The 25,905-nt window shown below is 36.9% G+C and overlaps 1 protein-coding gene across 11 annotated transcripts in view; it reads left to right on the top strand.

The window, feature by feature from the left end:
• Nucleotides 1-25,905, top strand: part of MYCBP2 (MYC binding protein 2) — a 260,797-nt gene that overhangs the window by 213,273 nt on the left and 21,619 nt on the right. For 7 of the 11 annotated variants that reach the window (XM_055542695.1, XM_055542698.1, XM_055542697.1 and 4 more), the window contains 13 exons: nt 4,834-6,477; nt 7,444-7,613; nt 8,660-8,904; nt 9,822-9,989; nt 11,184-11,341; nt 12,482-12,681; nt 13,698-13,847; nt 15,155-15,315; nt 16,403-16,559; nt 16,740-16,964; nt 19,039-19,104; nt 19,978-20,217; nt 20,537-20,635. In XM_055542695.1, coding sequence (XP_055398670.1) covers nt 4,834-6,477; nt 7,444-7,613; nt 8,660-8,904; nt 9,822-9,989; nt 11,184-11,341; nt 12,482-12,681; nt 13,698-13,847; nt 15,155-15,315; nt 16,403-16,559; nt 16,740-16,964; nt 19,039-19,104; nt 19,978-20,217; nt 20,537-20,635 — 3,683 coding nt within the window. The remainder of the gene's footprint in view (nt 1-4,833; nt 6,478-7,443; nt 7,614-8,659; nt 8,905-9,821; nt 9,990-11,183; nt 11,342-12,481; nt 12,682-13,697; nt 13,848-15,154; nt 15,316-16,402; nt 16,560-16,739; nt 16,965-19,038; nt 19,105-19,977; nt 20,218-20,536; nt 20,636-25,905) is intronic. The other 4 variants (XM_055542693.1, XM_055542690.1, XM_055542694.1 and 1 more) reach the window with 3 other exon arrangements.

Genomic DNA, 25,905 nt, shown 5'->3' with positions numbered 1-25,905 from the left:
CCCCTTGCTAAACCCGGTCTTCATAAATTTTAGTGACCAGGCTATGAAACTGTGTCCTTTCATGGGCAGTTTGAATTGCCCTTGAATTCCAGTCAAAAACTGGCACTCGAACTGACATTTTTAGGCAGAGTTGCAGACTGAGTATTAATAGCGTAAGAACTCCTTTTGTAGAGTCTGATACCTTTGAGTTTATAGACTTTAAAGAGAAGAATGCTCAAAGATACTAAAATTTTAACAGCTTTTTAACTTAGATGAACATGACACGACTTGATGGCATGTGAGTCCATCCCTCCATCCACTCCTACCATTCTCTCCTGAACCAGCTTACAAGGGGTTTTTGCAGTTGTCCTTATTGACCGATATCACTCTAGTCAGTCTTTGACTTGTTTTGCTAAGTTCAATTGTCAATTCTAAGATTTCATTTTAATTGCTCTGTTGGCAGTGTTTAACAGGATTGCTTTTTCTTTCTCCCTTGAAACATCTTCTTCCTTTTCCTGAGGGTTATCTCCTACCTCAGCTGTTCACCTCTGACCTCTTTCCTACATCCTCCTCTATTCTGTATTTCTAGGAATGTCCAGGTTTGTATTCCGAGGTCTCATCTAGACCTCGATCCCCGAGTGGTCTTATCCAGGCGTGGAGTATTACCCAACAACAGTGTGCTTACGACTCCCAAGTTTATCACCACTCCGTCTAGGGTATATGTGTTCATTGTCTTTCTCCTTTTATTGGAAGATAAGTTCCATAAGAGCAGGGACTTCGTTTCTATTCATTACTTTTTGCTCAATTTCTAGGACATTATCTGACACATAATACATACACTGTACCATGTATAGGACATTTGGCTTATGAATAGTTCATCTTTTATCTTGGCCATAATGATGAATCGGTCAACCATTACTTTTTCTCTTGAGATGTGTATATTCATTTTTTTATTTCAATAATATTAAGAAACTTATCTCCTTATTACCTGAATTTGTTTCAGCTCAGTTGATTACATTTAACTGCCATAAATTAAAATTTTAAATAGTGGATTAATTTTCAGATTTAGACATTTCTTTTTGAAGCATACTGCTTTTGAAAGACCACTTTAAAGGTTCTGTTAATTCTTTGAAAAATATATATATTTTTTCATTTTAAGGACTTCATTTTCTGCATGGTGAATCATTAATGTGTTTAACATTTCAGTGACTTGTAATTTTTTTTTTTTTGCTTTGTTTGTGTTGTGAGACATTTTGTAAATAAAATTTGGTATCTCAGTAATATGATCTACAAAACAAACGCTAAGTATTGGAATTGGCACTAGTAGTTTTTACTGAAGATGGACTCAGAAAAGTAGTCGACCGTAAATGTCAACTTGGGTCCATTCTGAGATGCATACTGGAAAAATTATAGTCCTGTGTCCATACAGAAAGCCAGAGGACAATAGGTTAAACTGTAAGTAACGTTTTTTTTTTTTTTTATCTCACACTGTTTACCAAAAAAAAATTACTTATAAACTTTCATTTATAAGTAAGTGAGCACCAAATTAAAGAAAACTGAATTAAAGAAAGATTAGTCTGAAAAGAAATGCTCAAATTTGATTTATCAGTGCTGTGACTGTTATTTAACTTTTAAGCAACACATTTGGCGCTGTCGTCATTAGTCTAAATTAATTAATTTGACCATTGTTTTCAGTTTTTAATTTTAGAGAGATATAAACTTATTGAAAATCTTAGCAGAATATGAAATTTTGAATAGCAGTTAATAGTTGTGCATACCATTTGAAATGCTTTGTTTCTGCTTGTGTTCTCTGCTAAATTTTTTTTTTCCATTGAATCTGTGCTGCTTCTTTGCCAATGTTTTCCACTATAGAATCTCCATCTCGCAACCTTGCTTCTCGTGAGCGCATTTACAAAAATTATGGTGTAGCTGGGCCTGCCTCTGCTCTCTCATCTCTGTCTCACAAACTGAAGGGTGGGTATGCGTGCCTTCATGGATGGGCCATTCTCAATGAACATAGGAGCTTTCAGGAAAAGAAGTTTTAGTTCACGTCAGTCATTTTCATCTCATTCCATTTAAGATTAAAGTTTATCATTTTATTTAAACTTGATATTTTGGGGTAATTTGTGATGTATCTGTTCAATATTGTATTGATTATCCTAATTGATATGCCTGTTTACTATATCTGTAGGTTAAATAGTACTTTTGTTTAATTTCAAACCTGTATGAGGTCTTAAATAAAATAAGTACATAGAAAGAAATGCCTTTGGGGAATTGTAAAGCCCTTTTGACCAGAACAAAGTGGTATATGTGTAAGCCTCGAGCACATTGTGATCTGTAAGAATATAGTGTCTTATGTGACAGGTTAGTCTTAGACTCATTTTTCTGTTATTTAATGTAAAAATAATTTTCCTGTTTTAGTTTTTTATGAGAAACAGTTTGATAATTTAAGTTTTTTAATTTACCTTTGTTTTCAGAGCCATCCTATATGGCTTGAGTCTTCCTTATATTTTCCTTAGTCATGTAATTTTAGAAATGTTTAAGCTATCGACAATTGGTAAAATGTCAGACCATTTTAAAATTTGCTTTGGTTTTTTAAAGTACCGTATATTCCTAATCACATATTTTTGTCTTAGAGTAATATTTAACTTTAAAAATCTTGTATTCTTAAAAATGAGTAAAACAGTTTTATATTTCTCCTTTTTACAGTTGACAGTAATACTTTATAATATTATAGAATAATTGTAGAACCTGCTCCCTGTAGTATATAGTCTTGTATAACCCATAAGTAGTATATACTATGGCATATCATATTACAGTAGAGTATTATGGGTACATTATATTATAGAATGGTATTATATAACCTTTTATTTATGATTTTGGCATAAATGCAGATTATTAATGAATTAATATTTAACATTTTTACTAATTCATTAGAATGTACTAAATTTTTATCCTGTCTTGTATTATTTTTTCTTCAGAATTCTTTTGAGATTAAGAAAGTATCTATTATCACTTAAATTTACACATGATAAACATGAGCATTAAACAAAATTAAGTGATGAATGTGAAAGTATTTATGATCTAAAGCTTTTTGACAAAGTGTGTTTATATTTAGTGATACTTAAAATAGCCATATGACCATTTTTAGTAATACTTACTGCATGCCTCAAAACTTTTAAAACCCAAATGAAGAAGATACACATTAGTTAGTTAGCGTATGAGTTTACCACAGTTAGCTAACTTGACATTTTTTTTCAATATATGAAATATATTTTGGAAAACTAACTTTTTCAGCAGGATTGATTTGTAATTTGACAAATATATGTCAGGAAGAAATAATTGTGCATTAGTTATGCACCTAGACTCCAGCAGGTATTCAGCTGTCACCACTTAACAGATCTTAAAAAATTACTCACCATTACATGAAGCACAGGAATATGATATAGAGCAGCCCTCACTCTGACCCTCTCTATATAACAAGCAATGTTTGCTGGCATGTGGTAAATGGTGTTCCTGATATTTGAAAGAGTCTATTGTTTAGCCAATCACAGTAGAGATGTCCTTTGTGAGGAATTGTGCATCATTAATTAGAAAGCACGCCCCTTTTAGAAAATTCACACATTGACCTTGTAGAGAGAGATGCCAAATATAAAAGATTAATTACTTATTTGCTTGGATTCACCATTATGTATGGTTTAGCTTATGAAATAAATGTGATGATGAAGGCATTTCCATCATCAGAGTGACAAAAACGAATCAGTCACTCAGAATTAGTGGCAAGGACTAGGCTGATGTCTAATTCTACCAAATACAATATTTGGCTTATAAAATCTGACCCTTACACAGCAGTGGCTGCTGTCCCCTCTGCCCTGGGGTGGTGTTGGCCATAATGGATTTTCAGAGAATCTGAAGATTGTGACTAGCAGAAGGGAAAAAAAACTAAGAAAATAGGAGTTTATTTACTCACTTAACAAATATTTATCAAACACTTATTATATTGACCCATTCTTGACATGGCATCAGTGAAAGGGAGTAACAGACAAAAATATCAACTTTTGTGATCCTTCCATGAGGAGGCAGATTCTATGGCAAAACTCTCTTGTCAGATTAACTAGAGCATGACTGTCCACGCACACACACGCAAGCAAGCCCCAAAACACTTTACTACTTTTATCCAAGTTTGTTTGTTTCCCTTTAAAAAAGAAAAAGAACGAACTGCAGTGTAACCAGTTAACAAATTCTTCTCAATTTACTAAGTATCCTTTTTTAAAAAATAGGAATGCTTCTGGCAAGATTTATGGATTTTCAGTTCTTTTGTGCCAGTTGAGTCACTTTAGTCAGATTGCTTTCCTCCTAACAATAATATCACTTGCAATAAAGACAGGAGTTTTGATATTAGGCAGGAAAGATAATCTTGCAGGCTGTACCACTTCCCGACAGCAGAGACATCCTTGCTGTAGTGCCTCTAAAGCAAGCATGAAACAGTAGGAGCGAGAGACACTGAAGGAGGGCCAGGATGCCGAAAACAAATGGTGTCCGTGTAGAAACTCCTAGTGCTTTGCTTGGGAAAAAGTGAGATTATTTTTCTTTTTATCCTTTTTCTGTTAGCATTCATATGTTAGTAATAAACTATTCTAATCCAATCATAAGAATATTAGAATTATAAAATGTAATTGAACTTTGTTGAGAAATCGTTCCCTGTTCCCCTTTTTTCTTTAATTTTTAAACATTTTTGTCTATGAAAAGCAACACAAATTTTTTTTAGTTATTTTTTATTTCATGGTTTAGTAGATAAATCATCAGTAAGTTATAATTATATTAACAAGTTTCACTATGAAATGGACCATACAGGTGACCGAGGAACCATCTCAACATCTCCTAGACCAGTCTGTACGTCAGGAAAACCAGAACTGTCCTCCAAACACAGTAGAACACTTAAACCTGATGGACGTATGAGCCGGACTACTGCTGACCAGAAGAAGCCAAGGGGTACAGAAGGGCTGTCGGCTAGTGAGTCTCTCATGTTGAAATCTGATGCTGCGAAGCTGCGGTCAGATTCTCACAGTCGGTCGTTGTCCCCCAACCACAACACCTTGCAGACACTAAAATCGGACGGGAGGATGTCTTCTGGCTTCAGAGCTGAGTCCCCAGGCCCAGGTTCTCGGTCATCCTCTCCCAAGCCAAAGACGCTCCCAGCCAATAGGTCTAGCCCATCCGGTGCTAGTTCTCCTCGATCCTCCTCACCGCATGATAAAAATCTACCTCAGAAAAGCACTGCTCCTGTTAAGACGAAACTCGATCCTCCCCGGGAACGCTCCAAATCGGACTCTTACACCCTTGATCCAGATACCCTCCGCAAGAAGAAAATGCCCCTCACAGAACCCTTGAGGGGGCGATCAACATCACCAAAACCAAAACCAGTACCAAAGGATTCTAAAGATTCCCCCGGATCCGAAAACAGAGCTCCCTCTCCCCACGTGGTACAAGAAAACCTCCACAGTGAGGTGGTTGAAGTCTGCACCTCAAGTACTTTAAAAACCAATAGCCTAACAGACAGCACCTGTGATGAGAGCAGTGAATTTAAGAGTGTGGATGAAGGTTCAAATAAAGTGCATTTCAGCATAGGAAAAGCACCACTGAAAGAGGAACAGGAAATGAGGGCATCCCCGAAAATAAGTCGAAAATGTGCTAACAGGCACACCAGGCCCAAGAAGGAAAAATCCAGCTTTCTCTTCAAAGGAGAGGGATCCAAACCTTTGGAGCCAGCCAAACAAGCCATGTCTCCTTCCGTGGCTGAGTGTGCCCGGGCCGTCTTCGCCTCTTTCCTGTGGCACGAAGGCATAGTACATGATGCCATGGCTTGTTCTTCTTTCTTAAAATTTAATCCAGACCTTTCCAAAGAACATGCTCCTATAAGAAGTAGCTTAAACAGCCAGCAGCCTACAGAAGAAAAGGAAACCAAATTAAAAAATAGACACTCGTTGGAAATATCATCAGCACTGAATATGTTTAATATTGCACCTCATGGGCCAGACATATCTAAAATGGGTAGCATCAACAAAAATAAGGTGTTGTCCATGCTGAAGGAACCCCCCCTGCATGAAAAATGCGAAGACGGGAAAGCCGAGGCCACTTTTGAGATGTCTACGCACCACGCGACAAAGTCGAAGTCGCCGCTGCCCTTGACGCTGCAGCACCTGGTGGCTTTCTGGGAAGACATCTCTTTGGCCACTATCAAAGCAGCGTCCCAGAATATGATTTTCCCAAGTCCCGGTTCTTGTGCAGTCCTCAAAAAGAAAGAGTGTGAGAAAGAGAATAAGAAGGCGAAAAAAGAAAAGAAGAAAAAAGAGAAGACTGAAGTCCGGCCCAGGGGTAATCTGTTTGGGGAGATGGCCCAGCTGGCGGTAGGAGGGCCAGAGAAAGACACCATCTGTGAGCTGTGTGGCGAGTCCCACCCGTACCCAGTGACATACCACATGAGGCAGGCTCACCCAGGTAAGCGGTTACAGAGTACACGTAAGCACTTAGCATAAAACACAGATGCGGTAGCTTCTGAGTTAAGCTGTTCCATGAATTACCTTAAAGTACAGGGACACTTATGCCCAGAATTTATAGTTTTCTTAGAATGTAATTTTTAAAGTGCTTTATCGATACAGTATAAGTTTTGTGGAAAATAGGTAAAGAAATTCTAATGCTGTGATGGCAAGGCAGTTCAGTACTGTTTCATTTTAGTGTTGTCACATTCTGAGAGATTGTTAACTTTTAAAATATTTTACATTTTACCCAAAGGATTGCTGTCTCACACAGTGGAAATAACATGTCCAAACACACAGGAGAGGTCTCAACATTAAATCTCCTTTAACTGTATTGTTTTCCTGTTCAAAACTGCAAATTAAATTAGATTATATTAATTTCTGTGGGCCTCTTCCTGTGAAAGAGATTATCAACTGTTTCATCAGAAGACAGTATTTTAGATAAATGTAACTATTTCTATAACAATTGATTAGTATTGCAAAATTCACCTGTTATGGATTTGGGTAGATGCTTTTCTCTTCCTACATATTACACTGAAACCTTTTGTAAAATATGTGATCTGTAAAATTTACCATTCGTACAGAACGTTTTATGTCTATTTTGTCCAAATTTATGGCATGCTTAAATAAATCTAAATGTTCCCATGTCTTACATTTCTTTTCATCTGCCTATGTAGAGTATCTTCAGTATTTTAGACATCATTTAGTTGATTACTTTCTGGTCATACATGCAAGTTTGCGGATATAACTAACAGCCTGTGGGGGCAGGGCGGGAGGGGGTGGGAAGAAAAAGTGAAAAAGTTAGATATTTGCCTCAGTACTTTGCTTCCTTTGAGAAGGGAAATCTGTCATTTATGTATAGGTAGCATGCATCAGACTATTAAGGACTCTTAGGTGTTCAGTATCTATTTATGTGCTTACTTCAAAGGCTGTGGCCGGTATGCTGGTGGACAAGGTTACAATAGCATCGGGCACTTCTGTGGCGGATGGGCTGGTAACTGTGGCGACGGTGGCATAGGGGGAAGCACGTGGTATCTGGTGTGTGATCGCTGCAGAGAAAAATACCTCCGGGAGAAACAAGCTGCTGCCCGGGAGAAGGTAGTTTTATTTTGTTCTGGCTATACTGTGAATTATAAGGATAAACCTTATAAAAACCTCTTTTTAGCAACATGGAAGTTTACAACTCTGGAAACTCAAACAGGGGCTCTGAAACAACCAGAGGGGTGGACTAGGGAGGGTGGTGGGAGGGAGGTTCAAAAGAGGGGGGACGTATATATACCTGTGGCTGATTCATGTTGAAATTTGACAGAAAAGAACAAAATCCTCTAAAGCAATTACCCTTCAATTAAAAAAAAAGCAACAGAGGCTCTGTAACAACCTAGAGGGTTGGGATGGGGAGGGAGATGGGAGGGAGACTAAAGAGGGAGGGGGAAAAAAAAAATCTCTTTATAGGAACATGTCATCAGACAGCTTCATATAGTTGATATTAAAAATCAGCTTTTATAATAGGAATAATATACAAATTTGATTTATGCACTAGGTCAGCTGTTTTTAATGACAAAAACAAATTATGTCTTGGGATAACACAAAAACAACCATTGTGTAGCATACATACCCTGTTGACAGATGTAATTTTTTTATTACTTGTGTGCTACTCAGTCACCTGCTTACATATGCATAGCTTTCCCTCTTCACCTTTTCTCTCTCTTAATTCTTTTTTCCTTTTCCTTCTCTTTTTTCTGCTGTTTATCGCCTCTCTTTTTCTTAATACCTAGTTATATTAAGGATTTATGGAAAGTGAGGATCATTCACATTAGTGACACATCTAACTGAAAATATTTGCCAGATACACACACACACACACGTTATTTACTCTTTTATTTAAATAATTACATGTAGATTTTACTAGTTAGGTTTTTAGCTTTCAGCAAAAAGATAAAAAAATACAGTTTGTATTTGATATAAATTAGTTTCAATCAGTTCAGAAACATGAAGTGAATGTTGTTTTTGGTAATCACTATTATTGTTTTAAAGTAGTTCTATGAGTGTTTAATAATTTGTATTAGCAACTCAAAAATATTTAGGTTAAGAAATCTCATATTTGAATATAAGTAGGAAAAGATCCCTAAAAATTCTCCCTCCAGGTCAAGCAGTCTAGGAGGAAGCCGATGCAAGTCAAGACTCCGCGTGCCTTGCCCACCATGGAAGCCCACCAGGTGATTAAAGCGAACGCCCTCTTCCTGCTGTCGCTGAGCAGCGCTGCCGAACCCAGCATTCTGTGTTACCATCCAGCAAAGCCATTCCAGTCTCAACTCCCCAGCGTGAAAGAGGGCATTTCTGAGGACCTTCCTGTTAAAATGCCTTGTCTCTACCTGCAGACATTAGCTAGGTAATGTCACTTGGCTGTTTTTTTTAAATCACTTTGGAAATTGCCTGCTGGCATGACTTACCAACCAGCAGTTCCATTTTGAGAAGCAGAGTTATGTAGTTTGTTTGTTTGTTATTGTACTTATAATTCAATAAAATGAACAGGAAACAAAAATGAAAATGTGAGACTAAGTACATTTGGGACGCTGGAAAAAATCACCAGGAATGCCAAGTACAACAAGCCTTCAGCTTCAGTCACCTGCTTATTGTACTTAAACTAGCACCTCTGTGTTCCAGTTTGAAAAGGATAGAATCAAATGGTAAAACATGTAAAAGTTGATGGCAAACTCTAATTATGAATTTTGCAATTTTTAGCCTTTTGGGGAATAGATATATCCCCCCCTAACCCATGAAACATTTCATATATCTCTAATCTCTTTCACATTTCACTCTAACACGTGTTCCTACCATAAAGGTCACTACCTGTACTCCAGTAGTCCATGTGAGACATGTCATCAGCCTGAAGCAAGGCAGTGATGATGGGGAAACAAGAAGAGAGAATAGTGAAAGGGAATCCAGCGTCCACAGGCCTGAAGGACTGGTCATGGCTGAGGGCTGAGCCCTCTGTGACACCTAGATATTTTAGCTTAAGGCACCCAGATAGCTGGTGGGATCACTCACTGAAACACTGGAAGATGAAAAAGTTCTCAAAAGGAAAGAAATTCAATTTTGTATTTGAAATGTTTGTGGTACCTGGAATACCTATGTGTAAAATTATCAGCCTTCTATTTCTTCCTCCTTAAATCTGCCACTATTTTAATACTCTACACTCCTCAATTATAGATATATGAGTTATTTTTGCTTTTACAAAGGAGGTTAAAAATGGAAAGTGTCTGTATTACCATCATACTTTAAGTTACTGGGTTTGATTTAATGCAGGCATCATCATGAAAATTTCGTGGGCTATCAAGATGACAACCTATTCCAGGATGAAATGAGGTACCTGCGTTCAACATCTGTGCCAGCCCCTTACATATCAGTAACTCCCGATGCCAGTCCCAACGTATTTGAAGAGCCCGAGAGCAACATGAAGTCCATGCCACCCAGGTATTTGAGTTACTATATTTTTGTTGAGTCCAGTGTTTGATGGAAGAGAGATTTTAAGTAGAAGAGAATGCTCTAGAAGTTCTTTGATATTGATGCATCCCTCCATCTCAGGAAGGAAGTCGCATCAAGTGTCCTGACTATTAGAGCAGTAAGAAAAGGCATGCATTCATGAATCAGGTGAGGTCCTTGATAGCAGATCCAGTTGGAGAGAAAAGATCACCTTTACTCCCATTAGTTATATACAACATCTATCATCTATTCAAACAAGAATGTACACTCACTTAGGCAGTGAGGACACAACATGGCCAGAGTTAGCCAGTTACTAGAACATGTATAAGCTTTACTGAGGGCCATAGGATTTGAAACCAGCCTTGACCAATGGAAAAGAAACAAAAAGAATACTTTGTAAATTTGTCTTAGAAAGTTAAGAAAGGTATTTATCTTTTTCTTTAAAATGCCCCAATAAAAGAAATTACATAACCACCTTAATACTTTTGTAACTGTTTTTTAATGTTGTATAGTTAAAAAGGAAAAAAAAAGAAAGAGGTTGGTTCCTGCTGCTACTGCTAAGTCGCTTCAGCCGTGTCCGACAGCCCTCCTGAAAACCACTGAGTTCTCAAATAGTTTTAAGTATCATGTAACTGAGGCTAGGAACCAGTTCGTCTTCTCTCTGTACACTGTGGTATGGCCGTGCTCCAGATAGAGCTTTGGGTAGCACCTCCAGAGAATGAGAAACCATAGAACACTTGGAACCAGAGGAAAATTGCATCCTTTCACTTTCCCTCTTATTAAGTTTCCTCATATATATATTTTTGTTCTTCCTATTCAGTGCTATTATGAATATATCTGCTTGTTTTTCCTGAATATCATGACACGTGTCTTCCACCACAGTGCTTTTGCTTCTGAGAGAAGCTTAGAATATTTGATGCCTTTTCTTTTTCATTTAAAATGCAAAGTAGATTTAAGAGAAGCAAAAATTTTAAGATGCAGTTCTGAAATCGGTCAAAATGTGATTACATTTGGAAAGATCCAATTACGGCTTAAAGGCTTAAAGAGGGATTGTCAAGTTGGCTTTGAATTTGTATTCTTCCACATGGTTCACACATTTGACTACGCTGTTGTAAACTAAGTAAATACAGTGTCACGTCATTCCCTTTTTCTCCTGAGTTGTCTGTCACCTTGTTCTATCTGCAGTTTGGAAACTAGTCCCATAACTGATACTGATCTCGCAAAGAGAACCGTCTTCCAAAGATCCTACTCCGTTGTTGCTTCTGAATATGATAAACAGCACTCCATCTTACCTGCACGAGTTAAAGCCATTCCTCGGAGAAGAGTTAACAGTGGAGACACTGGTAAGTATAAAGATAAAAAAGAAGATTGAGTGATCCTAATGATTTTATTTGTAGATTTTTTTTAATCTAATTTTTGAAGGCAGAGGAATGGATTAATTTTAAATCGTGGTAAACATTCCTTCTGTGTGACACAGCCATAAATGTGCCTCTCTAAATTTTACATCTTAGTTGGAAGAGACACCCAGAGATCATGTACTATTATTCAAGAGTAAACTGATCTTTAAAATATATTACTTGTTAGGTATCTAAGCTGAATACTGCTACCACTATCCCTCCCACTAAGCTTCAGTAAATCAGCAGTTCCAGTGACTTGACACTTTCACAATGATATTCTCAATAGAAACTTGTTAACTCTTGTAAGTACTACCACTCAAAACAGGTGATAAAAACTGGAGATACGGCTAGCTCTTAATCAGTTAAAATTTTAGATAATCTGGACTAATTAGTATCAGCAGCCCCAAATTGAGGCTAATTGATTCTGTCTTAAAAATAAAGAAAGAAACCCAAGAAGCAAAGGATAACATGTTAATGGTTTATCAGGCCAACTACTTACTAAGTGAAGATCTGACCTAATATTTTTAAGTAGATGATTATGTATCTTATTGAAGATCTTCTAGGAAAATATTGAGGATATATTCAACAAGTATCTTTGGGCTCTTATTGAAATACCATTTGTTACAAAGCAGTCCACTCCAGTGTTCTTGCCTGGAGAATCCCAGGGACGGGGGCGGGGGAGCCTGGTGGGCTGCCGTCTATGGGGTCGCACAGAGTCGGACACGACTGAAGCGACTTAGCAGCAGCAGCAGTCCTTTAGAAAATGCTGGGGATAAGATGTAGATTCCATTTGGGGAGAAAATAAATCACATTTTGTATAGTGTTATAGAAAGGATGAACTTTAGATTCAGACCTGGGTTCAAAACTTATTTTTGCAACTTAACAGGTATATAACTTTAAGTAAGATATTTAAATCTGAGCTTCAGTAAAAAATTGAAATCATTAAGATTTGTGTCAAATGCAAAAACAAAAAAATCCCCGAAGACACTTAAGTGAATAAGCTGGATACTGTTTTTTGAAATCACTGTAAATATATTAATATGTGTTACCTATGAAAATTGATACTTTTTTTTTTCCTTCAAACAGAAGTGGGTTCTTCACTCTTGAGGCATCCATCTCCTGAGCTGTCCCGGCTCATCTCAGCCCACAGCTCCCTCTCCAAAGGAGAACGGAACTTCCAGTGGCCAGTCTTAGCCTTTGTTATACAGCATCATGATCTAGAAGGTCTGGAAATAGCAATGAAACAAGCGTTAAGAAAATCTGCTTGTCGAGTTTTTGCTATGGAGGTAAGAATACATGAATAGGATTATTGATTCATTCATCATAAGCTTCATATAATGGTTCTGTTTAATGATGTCAGTTTTCTACTGAACAGAAATTGTGACAAATTAAGGGACCTCAGTGAATAGAAAATACCATGTTTGCAACAAAATTAAACTCCTAGGTTTAGGAATATAAATGAATTTGAGTTTAAACACTCTGAAAAACTTCATTTCTACATTACTTTATTATCTGAATCGTGATAATATCTTCTTAAAAAAGCTTTTTATAAGCACAGTGTCATTTCAGTTAGAGTAATCATGCAAAAGGGATCAGAAGTAGAGCTTTTGAATTATAAATTTAACAATGATAATTTATCTGGGTCTCTGTTCTCTGAAAATGGATCACTGTATATCATAGACTTGTATATATAACAAATCTTTTTTCTTTATCATGAGTAGGAAGTAACCTGCCATTCATCAGTGGGAACCACATGAATCTATATTTAAGTAAATAGCGGCTTGTGTAGAACTTAAGAAACATTCTAAATGCATGTTGATTCTAAATGCAAGTTGGAAAAAATATGCTTGTATAAATTAATGTTCGGACAAATTTTTGAAATGAAAAGTGGTTTGGAAAATATTTTGGATTGCATTTCATAGGTATTATATTCCCTACTGTTAATTTTTTATTAGGGCCAGAATTACTGAAAGTGTAAGTTCAGTGTACTTTCAGTGAAATGACAGTCAGTCTTCTAAAGTCTTCCCTTAAAATACTTGAGTCCCAGAAGGTTCTCTTTATCTTGGACTTATTTAACGTTGTTTATGCAGGCTTTCAGGCTTCCTTTGTGGCTCAGCTGGTAAAGATTCCACCTGTGATGCAGGAGACCTGGGTTCGATCCCTGGGTTGGGAAGATTCCCTGGAGAAGGGAAAGGCTACCCATTCCAATATTCTGGCCTGGAGAATTCCATGGACTGTGTAGTCCATGGGGTTGCAAAGAGTCGGACATGACTGAGCGAGTTTTACTTTCTCTTTCGTGCAGGCTTTCAACTGGCTTCTGTGTAACGTCATCCAAACCACTTCTCTCCATGATATTCTGTGGCATTTCGTGGCATCTCTGACTCCTGCTCCAGTGGAACCAGAGGAAGAAGAGGATGAGGAAAATAAAACAAACAAAGAAAATGCAGAACAAGTGAGCGAGAGTCTTGGTTTTTTATTTGTCCATATTTTTATAGAAGAGTCAAAGTCTCTTCAGATAATACCATAATTTACATGAAGTCATTCACAGATTATATAACCTAAAGGCAAGAATACCAATTCAGAGCTATGAGCAGCATACTAACTATGCTGAATGCAAGTTTTCTGTCTCCAAACACTGTCAGTCAGTTCTTGTTTCTCACTAGCCATCACTGTCACACACAAAGCACTCAGTTGGAAGATACATACTGTCCAGTGCAATAAGATGAAGAAGGCAACATCATTATAGAGAAGAGCCGTCTACTTCACAGCATTACTGTACGGCACAGAGAATGAAAACGAGATTGTGCCTGGACATGAAAGTCAAAAAGTTTGGCTAGAAAGGACTTCAATTTTATAGGAGGCAGCCTGTGTCATGGAAAAGCGTTGAGTGTGGACCCTGGAAGCCTGGGTTCCAGCCACATTTATACCTCTGTAGCTGTGCTTTATGGATCTCATTTATATTTCTACAGTAAAAAAGTAGAAAACTAAATCCTCAATTTAAAAAGCTGTCAGAATAGATAGAAAAAAACAAAAGCTCGGTACTGTTTATAAGCATCGCATTTTTAAAACCTAAGGACAGAGGAAGAGTAAAAGTAAAAGGTTAAAAGTAGAAAAAGATATACTGGATAAATACCGATCAAAATTAGGTTGCTACAGCTAGTTTAACATCAGATTAAATAGATTTCAAGACGTAATTATCAGTAGGGATAAGGAGGATCTCTACAAAATGATAAGAGTAATTCAGTATCTTCAGTGTATGCATGTAGTTAATAAAATAACCTTAAAGATATCCAATGAAAATCAATAGGGCCGCAAGGGAAAATTGAAAACAATCCACGATTACAATGTGATGTTATCACACATTCATAAGAGCTATCTGTTCCTGTGTAACAGATACCCCAAAACCTACTGAATGGAAATAGTTCCTTACTGGCTCCCAACTTTGTGGGCCAGCAGTTTGGGTGGTGCTCAGCTGAAGGGAAAGGCTCATTTCTGCTAGTAGATTAGTGAGTATGCTGGAATTGATCCTCATATGTGGCATTTATTTGGTTTGGTGATTTTATTTATAGGTGACCTTATCACTTTTTCCTTTAAAAACGTAAGCATAATTAGTTAACCTTACTGGATGTTTGAGGTATGGTTTGGTTTTGTTGTTTACATTTTTACTACATCAGTATCGTTAAAGTACACATTTTCTTTTGTGGGAAAAATTCCTTCCAGCTCCCAAACTGATGAACTTGCCCGCCATTTCTGTCTTAGGAGAAAGATACAAGGGTATGTGAGCATCCGCTCTCAGATATAGTGATCGCAGGGGAAGCGGCTCATCCTTTACCACACACGTTTCACCGCCTGCTTCAGACCATCTCTGACCTTATGATGTCTCTCCCCAGTGGCAGTTCATTACAGCAGATGGCCCTAAGGTAATATTGTTTCCAAGTGTCCTAAGTACCCTGGAAAAGGAGTTTTCTGAAGCAGTCAAAGCATGAAATGCTTGAAAGACCTCTTTAAATACTTAAGGTAGAAAGAATCCTGTGTTATATGAATGGTACCTCCCTCATTATGGTTGTAATTTAGAATTGCCCTTCGCCTCAGCTCATGCCTGTTGGCCCCTCTATAAATTGTGGGTAGTATACTTCTGAGTCCTCTAAATTGTCACAGTCTGAAACCATCTTCCTCGCTTTCCTTGCTCATCTACCCCAAATCACATGTCTCAGTGTTCCTCAAGAGTAGAAACTTAAATGTTGCAAAAATGGAGAGGGCAATGAAATCTCAAAAACAGAATTCAAAATAGGGTTTTGAATTGAAAAGAATATCAAGAGAAATGCAGCCAATCCTAAAATTACATTGAAGAGTATCTCCTCCTTTTAAGTCCTCACCGTTACTTTTACATTGTGAACTTTATCACTAGAGCCTCGTACTGGACTACACATATAAGTAAATCCTCCATTGATTTTTATAAGAAATAGGTTGACAGAGTGATTTTGGCTATACACATTCCTAATGATGAGACCAGCAGAGAAGAGATTCGGTAGTGCAAGATTTTTGAAGTACAAAGTATGTTATACTCTGATGAATTAGTGTAGAATTGTTGGACTAATAAATTTTAAGAGGCTGTTATAGTTGGGATAACACTTGTCTACAAAATTGGTTTATTACCTATTTTGCTTTTATAGCTTTGATCTTCATGTGTCGGTTTGGCTATATTTAAAACAGGGAGGCCTGGCGTGCTGCAGTTCATGGGGTCGCGAAGAGTCGGACACGACTGAGTGACTGAACTGAACTGAAAATGGATGAACTTTCCTTAGAATTTACATTGTTCAACAGAAATGATGTATATTTATCCAAAAGCCAGTAGAAATCATTTTGTTTCTTGAATTTTTAAAATTTCTGATACTGTTATTTTACCTACAGCATTAAGATTAGCTGCAGAGTGCTTTTTTTTTTTCAAGGAATTCCTTAGAGGTTCCTGAAAAAGAATTATTTAATATATTACTTATACTTTTTTAGGTGCTGGAGTCTGAAATTCAAGCAATCTGATCACCAGTTCCTCCATCAGAGCAATGTCTTTCATCACATTAACAATATTTTGTCAAAATCAGATGATGGAGACAGTGAAGAGAGTTTTAGCATCAGCATACAGTCTGGCTTTGAAGCTATGAGTCAGGTCAGTCATCTAACAGTTATCCTGTGTTATCCTGTTAATGCTCAACAATGTACTGAAGGAGAAACTGAAAATTACTCCTAAACAATTTGCTACTTACTTTTATTTCTATCTCATGCCTATTTTATTATTGTGGAAGATTTCCATTTGAGTGTTTCAATTATGTGTATTTGTTTCTGGTAGGAATTGTGCATAGTAATGTGCTTAAAGGACTTAACCAGCATTGTAGACATAAAAACTTCAAGCCGACCTGCCATGATTGGCAGTTTGACAGATGGTTCCACAGAAACCTTTTGGGAGTCAGGAGATGAGGATAAAAACAAAACTAAGAACATCACCATCAACTGTGTAAAAGGCATCAATGCCCGCTATGTATCTGTTCATGTGGACAATTCCCGAGATCTTGGGGTAAGAAAGGAAGCTTAACTATGGTTTGTTAGTTCTTTTCAGACCTTTATTAATCATACAGTCTCATTTCTGAGTTTTAGCAAAAAGGCTTTCACCTGGAACTTCACCAACCAAACATCCTATTTATATTGTCAAAATAACTCAAGTCTAAAAACAGATTAATATGACTTGGGGCACTGTGGAATACCCATTTTAAGAAAGGATCTGATTATAAATATATGAAACCTATAGCTAAGCAAAATAAATATCTACTCCATGATATTTTACCTCCACGCCCTTGTTCAAGCTATTTTCTTGGCCTGGAAGTCCTTCTCTTAAACTCTACCTTTCAGATTCTTCCCAAGTATAAGACCCAGCAGACAAATTCTCCCACAGTACCTCTTCTATAAAAGTTACTCTTTCTCTCCTCTGGATTCTTTTTTACCTTGCTCTAGTGGCACTTAATGCAGTTTGACCTGTAGCATAATTAGCCTTCAGTTTTTAATCCTCACCCCCACCGTCAGAAGGGAGTTGGGGAAAATTCCTGGATTAACATCTATAATCATACTATATATTCCCACTAGCTCTAGCCTGTCTACATGTTTCAACTGAATTGAGCAGTCTTTAACAAAAAGTACTGGAGAAGAAAAAGCATCCTATTTACTTGAGTATTAAAGGCCAATAAGAATGTAAAACCAACTGCTAAATTCCCATGCTTCTACCCCATTCTTGAGAAAGAATACTTTTTAGAATTTTTTCCCTCAGAAAGAAAGTGGCCTGCAGATACAGTATTAATAAGTCCCCTTGGGCCATTGCCAAGCTGCTCCTATCCCATTTGTATATTTCCTTTCCCAGGGAGAGTCAAAGTGGTGGGTTTGGGTCTCAGATGACCTGAATGGAGAATGCCAACCACAGAAGTTCAGTCTACAGTCAGAGCATTCCTTGCTGTCTGCAGTCACCCCAACTTGTGTCCATCAGCACAGATTGAATAAGAAAAAGGCTTAGCAGTAATACTATATCACTATATCACTAGCTTATCAGCTCTTGAGACCCAAGAGTTCAATTGGTACAACTACTTTGTCTTACTTGAAAGTCAAGTGTAAGAAATCAGAACATTTTTCTGACAGGAACTCACTGCTCAGTGCAGTGTTATCTTTGATTCATGTTTTAAGCTAGAATATACTTTCCATCAAAACAGTGGTTGCAATCGATTTAACATTTTGTCTTTTAGGAGAGATAATCATGGTAATATTCATTTTTTACAGATACGCTGACATCAGCTTTTCTCTTAGGAAACCTCCTCTTATTTATATGAGTCCTTAAGACTCACGCAGTGTACTGTGTGTCCCCCAGCCTTCCCGCCACACTGCCTTAAACACAGCGTTTGTTCATTTGAATTGCATCAGCCTATAGCACTTAAAAGTATACAACTCTCCAAGGAATTCATATGTCCATCTATTTCTTGATGTACTTGGCGTAAAACTTACTCAATCTTAAGGTCTCTGACTCTAGTACCAGTATGATTCTTTCCAGTAGTTAAAGGTATTAAATTTCTTTTGCTACTTTACTTTATATGTTAAATGGTCCTTCCCTAATTTGGCAAAGATCTCAAGGGGATAGAACTCATCACTCTCATGTGTCCTCCCCCAAGTCCCTGTGGCTGTCTGGGGGCACCGTGATACTTGCAAGTATTTGTTGCTTAAGCCAGCTTCCTTCCTCCCTTTTACACCAGAAGCAATGAGAATAATGTAATAAGAATGGGACATAGTAGCAAGGCAAATTGTTGAAAGACTTCATGATAGAGATAGAATTTAAATGATTAGACTTTGGATAAAAAGAGGGAATGCCAGCCTCCTCTCTCAGAGCCCATAGAGAAGGACTGAAATGTGTGATTCAAGATGGAGTTTGTGAGGATAAGAAAAAGACTGGAGTTGTAGGAACTGTGATTGGTTTGACAGATGGAATGATGTCAGTTAGGAAGGACTATAAAAGACAAGCAGAAGAGCTGATATGATATTGATAGGTTATAAGAAATCACTGTCCGTTCTAGAGCCAGGAACATGGCATAATAACTATTTTGAATTGTTTATTTTAGAATAAAGTCACCACAATGACCTTCTTAACTGGCAAAGCAGTAGAAGATTTGTGCAGAATAAAGCAGGTAATTAACACTACCATTAAATGTTTTTACTGCCCTGGTAGAAACTTCTTCTTGTCAGTCTCCACTGTTGAGTTCTAATTTTGGCATGCCACAGTATTATAGGAAATCATCTCTTTTCAAAACACTAAATTGGCAAATAGTCCATGTATGGGAATAGTTATAACTGTCTCTGTCCTAAACATCTTACCCATTATTTTCCTACATGTTCTGTAGTCATGAGTAAGTATACTGTGCCTACAGCCCTCCACCCTGACTTATGCTCCCCTGCAGAGATTCAGGGTGCCTTAGAATTCTTCATAGATTCGATTCACAAATGCCACTATAATTCAGCCACACGTCAGATTAAAATGTAGATTATTGTCCTATACCTTGAAAATCTTTCAGTTTACAGCACTGCAATATATCCAGGTTAAAAGTCAATATACAGACCTACTCTAGAAACAAGTCTTATTTGGACTTGTGACAGATGCTGTATAAACTCATTCCCTTGTGAGTGAATAGTGTCAAAAACCATTGTACAGTACATTGAAATTTAATCCTTGAGAAGAGTTAGATTCTCAATGAAATGTACTGAAATAAGTCATCACAAATGTGGTATTTTAATTCTCAACTCCACCACTTACTAGACTCCTGCCATCTGTGTTAACTAACTTTCTTCATCTGCAGCTATTATAGTATTGCTTATCTTTACAAGATTTAAATAAGATAATCAATGTGAAATAATCCAATACACTTTCTGTGTGTACAGTTATTTGTTATTTGAGCTTACTGTTACTAACACCAGGACATAGTAACCACTGTTATTAAGTCCAGGACAGTAATAAAATAGTAATCCACTTGTATCATGTTTCTGTCCCTTTTCTGCTCTCCTAGGTTGAGCTGGATTCCAGGCACATTGGTTGGGTAACAAGTGAACTTCCAGGAGGGGATAATCACATCATCAAAATTGAATTAAAGGGTCCAGAAAATACACTGAGAGTTCGACAGGTTAAGGTCCTGGGCTGGAAGGATGGTGAAAGCACAAAAATTGCTGGCCAGATCTCAGCCAGTGTGGCCCAGCAAAGGAACTGTGAAGCTGAGACTCTGCGAGTGTTCAGACTCATTACATCTCAAGTGAGTGTCCTTACTACACATATTCTAGCACAGGATAAAAAAAATAATGTACTACTTCAGTAATAATATCAAGAGCCTAAGAAAGTATTTTGTTCAATTTGTTAGAGATTGTTAACTACAAGTTTGGCCCATTTTTTTCTTCTCATAGCTCAAATTCTTGTATTTCATTTTGCATTCATAATTCTGAAAAGTAGAGGTGTACAGTAAGAATAGCATAGGAACATTATAAAACCTGCAGAATCAGCTGCTGAGTCCTCCAGCCTTCACAGTGCTAATTCCTGCCATTGGGTTGCTCTCACCTCCCTGTCTTGTTCACCAGGTATTTGGAAAGCTCATCTCTGGAGATGCGGAACCCACCCCAGAGCAAGAGGAAAAAGCGCTGCTGTCATCTCCCGAAGGAGAGGAAAAAGTATACAATGTATTTACTTATATTCTAAAGATATTTATTTCCCTATTCCATTTTCTTTTGTTCAGTGGAATAATCCCTATATTGCTATGTATTTTAATGTATATGTGATACTAGTTTCTGTGCAGTTAATACTTTTTACTTTAATTAGAAAGAAGATGAAGGAACCATCAGAAGATACTCACGTTTTGCTCATGTATGATCTAGTTGGTATTTTAAGTAACAACAAAATTTGCTCCAAACCTTGGGCTGTTGTTTTTAAATGTTGTCATTTGTAAAATCAGCTTCATTGTTGACTATGCTGTGTGCACTTTCCTCCATCTTCTCTGTCCTTCACAGTTCAGCTCAAAAATCCTGTCTTCTCCATGAGGCTTCTTTATGATTGTTCAAGGGAAATCATAAAGAAGGTTCATGGCGAAGACACAAAGAAGTGTTTCCTCTGCTAAACTTGGTAGTAATTTCTGTGTCTCTCCTTGGTCTCCCTCTTGTTGGGTTTATTTGTATACTTGGTTTATTGTTGTTGTTTAGTTGCCCGGTCATGTCCGACTCTTCGCGACCCCATGGACTGCAGCACTCCAGGCCTCTCTGTCCCTCACCATCTCCCAAAGTTTGCCCAAGTCCATGTCCAAGATATATACATGGTTTGTATCTTCAACTTAATCAAAGCTTCCTGAAGACCAAGTACATGTCTGGTTTGTCTTTATATCCACCATGGCATAAACACACATGTGTGCAGTGCATTTTTATTGGAATAACCTGTCCTTTATATTGTCCTTGAAATTTCTTCTAAAGTGCATTTGCCTGACTTATTTGGTCTAAACTAAAGCACTGTATCTAAAAAGAGAACTTCATCCATTTTCAGAAAGAGAAGTCAACCATGACTAGCCTCCATATTCTTGTGTGTTTATTAATAGATGCTGTAAATACTCATCTTGACAGTTCTTTGAAAGATATTTTCAAGGACTTACCTAAGCTGCCTCTGTGCCTTCTGACACAGAGGCAACTAAATCATCCACATTTTTCTATCTGGAATCTGTTTTTTAAAAAAAGGATTTCATAAACTCTGGTAATTATTTTTCAGCATCTTTTGGAGATAACATTTTGACAACTATAAGACTGAGTACTCATTAAATCAAATGAATTTTAGCAAATGGCAATTGTTTGCTGAACAACCTTGAGAACTGGTATCAAGCCCTAAAAAACCTTGCCTTCTGTTCTTAAACTTTATCAGTCCATCCCCTCCCTCCCAAAACAGATCATCAAGGATACTCTATAGTATATAATCACTGTATTAAATATGTGAAAAATTGCACATGTCATAGAATTTCAGAGTATGTTGAGGTTATTGTCCCTGGAGTGGACAGAGAAGGCTTTTTGGAGGATATTAGACTTTGAGTTAGACCTGAAAGAGAATGGATGAAAGTTAGATTAAAAGGATGAGAGGATGGGAGCCTTAAAGAGGCTGGCCAAACAGTAGAAGAGTGTATGCTGAGGCACTGGGGATGAGTGGGAAAGGTTTGCTAGTGGTTGGATACCAGTGAGATAATGTAATTTTTAAGGGAAGCATTTTTTTAAGTCAGATTTTTGAAGTAAAACTTACATACAAAATCATCCTTTTAAAATCATTTGTTTTGAATTTTGACCAATGTGTACAGTGGTGAAACCATCACAAGCAATTTTTAAAACACATCCCCCCACCCCCGCCACCCCAGAATTTCCCTGTCATTCCTCTGCATTCAGCCCTCTTATCTCATGAATGCTAGACCATGTGGGCTCAGTAGTTGTGGTCCCTGGGCTCGAGAGCACAGGCTCCGTAGTTTTGGTGCATGGACTTAGTTGCTCTTTGTCATATGGGATCCTCCCAGACAGGGATCTAACCCATGTCTCCTGTATTAGCAGGCAGATTCTTTACCACTGAGCCACCAGGGAAGCCCCTTGTTGTAGTTTCAACATGGATTTCACCAGTGACTAATAATATTGAGCAAATTTTTTTGTATTTATTTGCCATCTCTACTACATTTACCAAATGTATATTAAGATTTTTTACCCATATTTTTTATATTGAGCTGTTTGTGTTATTATTGGTTGGAAGATTTCTTCACGTATTCAGGATATATATATATAGGTCTTCTACCAAATACATGTTTGGTAAAAATACATTTTCAAATATTTTCTCCTAGTCTGTGACTTATGTTTCAGAGAGAAGTTTCTAGTTTTGATAAAGTTCAATTTATCTTTTTTTTTAATGACTCATGATTTTTGTGTCTTACCTAAGGTCACAAAGATTTTCTCCTGTTTTCATCTAGAAACATTAGAAGTTTAGTTCTTTTATTTAGAACTATATATATTTCAAGTTTTTCTATACAGTGTAAATTAGGAGTAGAGGTTCTTTTTCTTGATGTGAAGATATTTGATTCTTTTATTGCCATTTGTTGAAAAGACTATCCTTTATCAATAATCAGTCCACCAGAAATGTATAGGTTTGTTTCTGGACTCTGTTCTGTTTCATTAATCTATATGTACATTCTTAACACCAACATCAGGCTATATTGAGATTCAGTACATTCATTACTGTAGCTTTAGAGAGATTCCAACCAAGTTCTTTGTCAAAGTTGTTTTGGCTATCCCAGGTTCTTGCCATTTCCATATAAAGCTTAAAAGCAGATTATCAATTTCTTCTTCTTCCACAAAAAACATAAAATTTTTTTTTAAAGCCTGCTGAAATATTGATTGGAATTGCACCAAAGTGCTAAGTCAGTTTGGGGAGAATTGACATCTTAATATTGAGTCTGGAAATCCCATGGACAGAGAAGCCAGGTGGGTCACAGTCCATGGGGTTGCACAAGATTCAGGACTTAGCAACTAAACAACAGCAGCAAATCCATGAATATTATATTTAGTTCTGTCCATTTATTTAGATCTTCTTTAATTTCTGCCAGCAATGTTTCACAGTTCAGCTCTGTGTACATGTCTTGTACACACTTTTAAAATTGATCCCTAAGCATTTGATGGTTTTGATACTATTGTAAATATTTTTATTTCACTTTGCAGTTATTCATTTCTTGTACATAAAAATGCAGTTGACTTGTGCATTAAACTTTTATCCTATGGTCTTCTTAAGGGACACCTATGGCTCAGTTGGTTTAAGAATCTGCCTGCAATGCAGGAAACCCTGGTTCAATTTCTGGGTTGGGAAAGATCCACTGAAGAAGGGATAGGCTACCCATTTCAGTATTCTTGGGCTTCCCTGGTGTCTCAGCTGGTTAAGAATCTGCCTGGAATGTGGGAGACCTAGGTTCAATCCCCAGAGGGGAAGATCCCCTGGAGAAGGGAACAGCTACCCACTCTAATATTCTGGCCTGGAGTCTCAAAGAGTCGGACACAACTGAGTGACTTTCACTTTTTTCATGGTCTTCTTAAATTTACTTAGTAGTTTGAGAAGCTCTTTTGTAGTAACCTTGGAATTTTTCTTCATAGATAATCATATGGTCTTCAAAGAAAGCCAGTTTTACTTCTTTCTTTCCAATCTTGTGTTATTCCACTGGCTAATACCTTCAGTTACCATGTTGAATAAAAGTCTTGAGATCACATATGTTTGCCTTTTCTAGATTGGAAAAGGAAAATATTCAATCTTTCACTGTAGATTTTTTGTAACTGTGCTTAGTCAGTTTGAGGATGTTCCTTGTTTATTGAGAATTTTTATCAGAATGGATTTCTTATATATTTCTCTTTTTTCCTTTTCTTTTATTCAGTAAAATAACCCATATATTGCTGTGTATATTAATCGATATGCAGTATTTCCTTATATGTACTTTATCTTTGTTTAAAGAAGATGAGCTAGAGGAGTGATAACTGAGTGGCACAGTGTTTCTTTTTGGGGTGGTAAAAACGCTCTAAAATTGACTGGGGTGATGGCTGCACTTACCTGTGCATATAAACCATTGAACTGTATACTTCAAGTGAATGAATGATATGGTATGTGAACTGTATGTCAGTACAGCTGCTTTTAAAAAGGAAAAAGCAAAATAAGTTATGAAAGAAGTTAAAAGATCTTCCCTTCTAAAAGGAACTCATTTCTTAATGTGTATTCTAGCACACACACACACACACAATTTATTCTACAAACTTACTCTCCTTAGTAGATACAGAGAAACTGCAGTTATCCATTCTTTTTGAGTGAGCTTTGGTAGTTCTGCCTTTCAAGTAATTTGCCCATTTCATCTGAGTTGCTGGATTTATTGGCATAAGTTGTTCATAATATACTCTTATGCTTAGACTCTATTGTGATGTATCTTCTTTTATTATATCTTTCCAGCTCTTTGCTTTGGATTTAATGTGTTCTTTTTCTGACTTCGTAAAGTCCTAATATGATGAGTTGAGATCTTTCTTTTCTCATATAAGTAATGCTGTGATTTTCCTCTTAGCACTGCTTTAGTATCACAGATTTCAGTATTGTTTTTTTTCCTATTTCATTCAATTCAAAATATTTTCTGACTTCGATTTTGATTTATCCTTCACTTCTGGGTAATTTACAAGAGTCTTATTTAATTTCTGAATATTGGGAGTTTTCCTGATAGCCTTGTATTGTTAATTTCTACTTTAATTCCTTTGTGGTCAAATGTGTGTGTGTGTGTGTGTGTGTGTGTGTGTGTGTATATATATATATATATAGAGAGAGAGAGAGAGAGAGAGAGAGAGTTTGTATAATTTCATCACTTTTGAGACTATTAAGACCTGAATTCAGGCTCATAGTAATGGTATAGTTTAGCAAATGTCCATGTGCACTTAAATGAATGTGAACTCTGCTGTTGTTGTTTGAAGAGTTCTATAAATGTGGTTAATTCAGTTGGTTGATAGTTTTGTTCAGATCTGTAAGAACCTTGCTGATAGGTAAGGTTCATTGTTTGCTCATTTACTTGTATTAGGTACAGGAACAATTCTAAGTGTCCAACAATATGGATTTGTCAATTTAGATTTTAGTTCACCTGGTTGCCTATGTCAGCTCTCTAGTGGGCACCCAAAAATTACAGTTCTGTAGATTACCAGCTTTTCTTATTATTAAGGTGGGAGCAACATTCTCTTGTGGCTGTCTCTATCCTAAGAAAAGTGAAACCAAGAGTTATTTTCAATTCTAATACAAGGGTGATTTGCCTCAGTTTTCTTACCTATAAAGCAGGCAGAACATCAAACCCCTTATGGGGTTTTTCTGAAGATTAAATAAGGTTGTGTGTATGTGTAGACTTCTATCTGTTTGTATATTTATCTATCACTTAAAACAGTGT

The sequence above is a fragment of the Bubalus kerabau genome, chromosome 12 (genome assembly GCF_029407905.1).
Source record: "Bubalus kerabau isolate K-KA32 ecotype Philippines breed swamp buffalo chromosome 12, PCC_UOA_SB_1v2, whole genome shotgun sequence".
NCBI lineage: Eukaryota > Metazoa > Chordata > Mammalia > Artiodactyla > Bovidae > Bubalus > Bubalus kerabau.
This window is presented reverse-complemented; position numbering and strand designations above follow the sequence as displayed.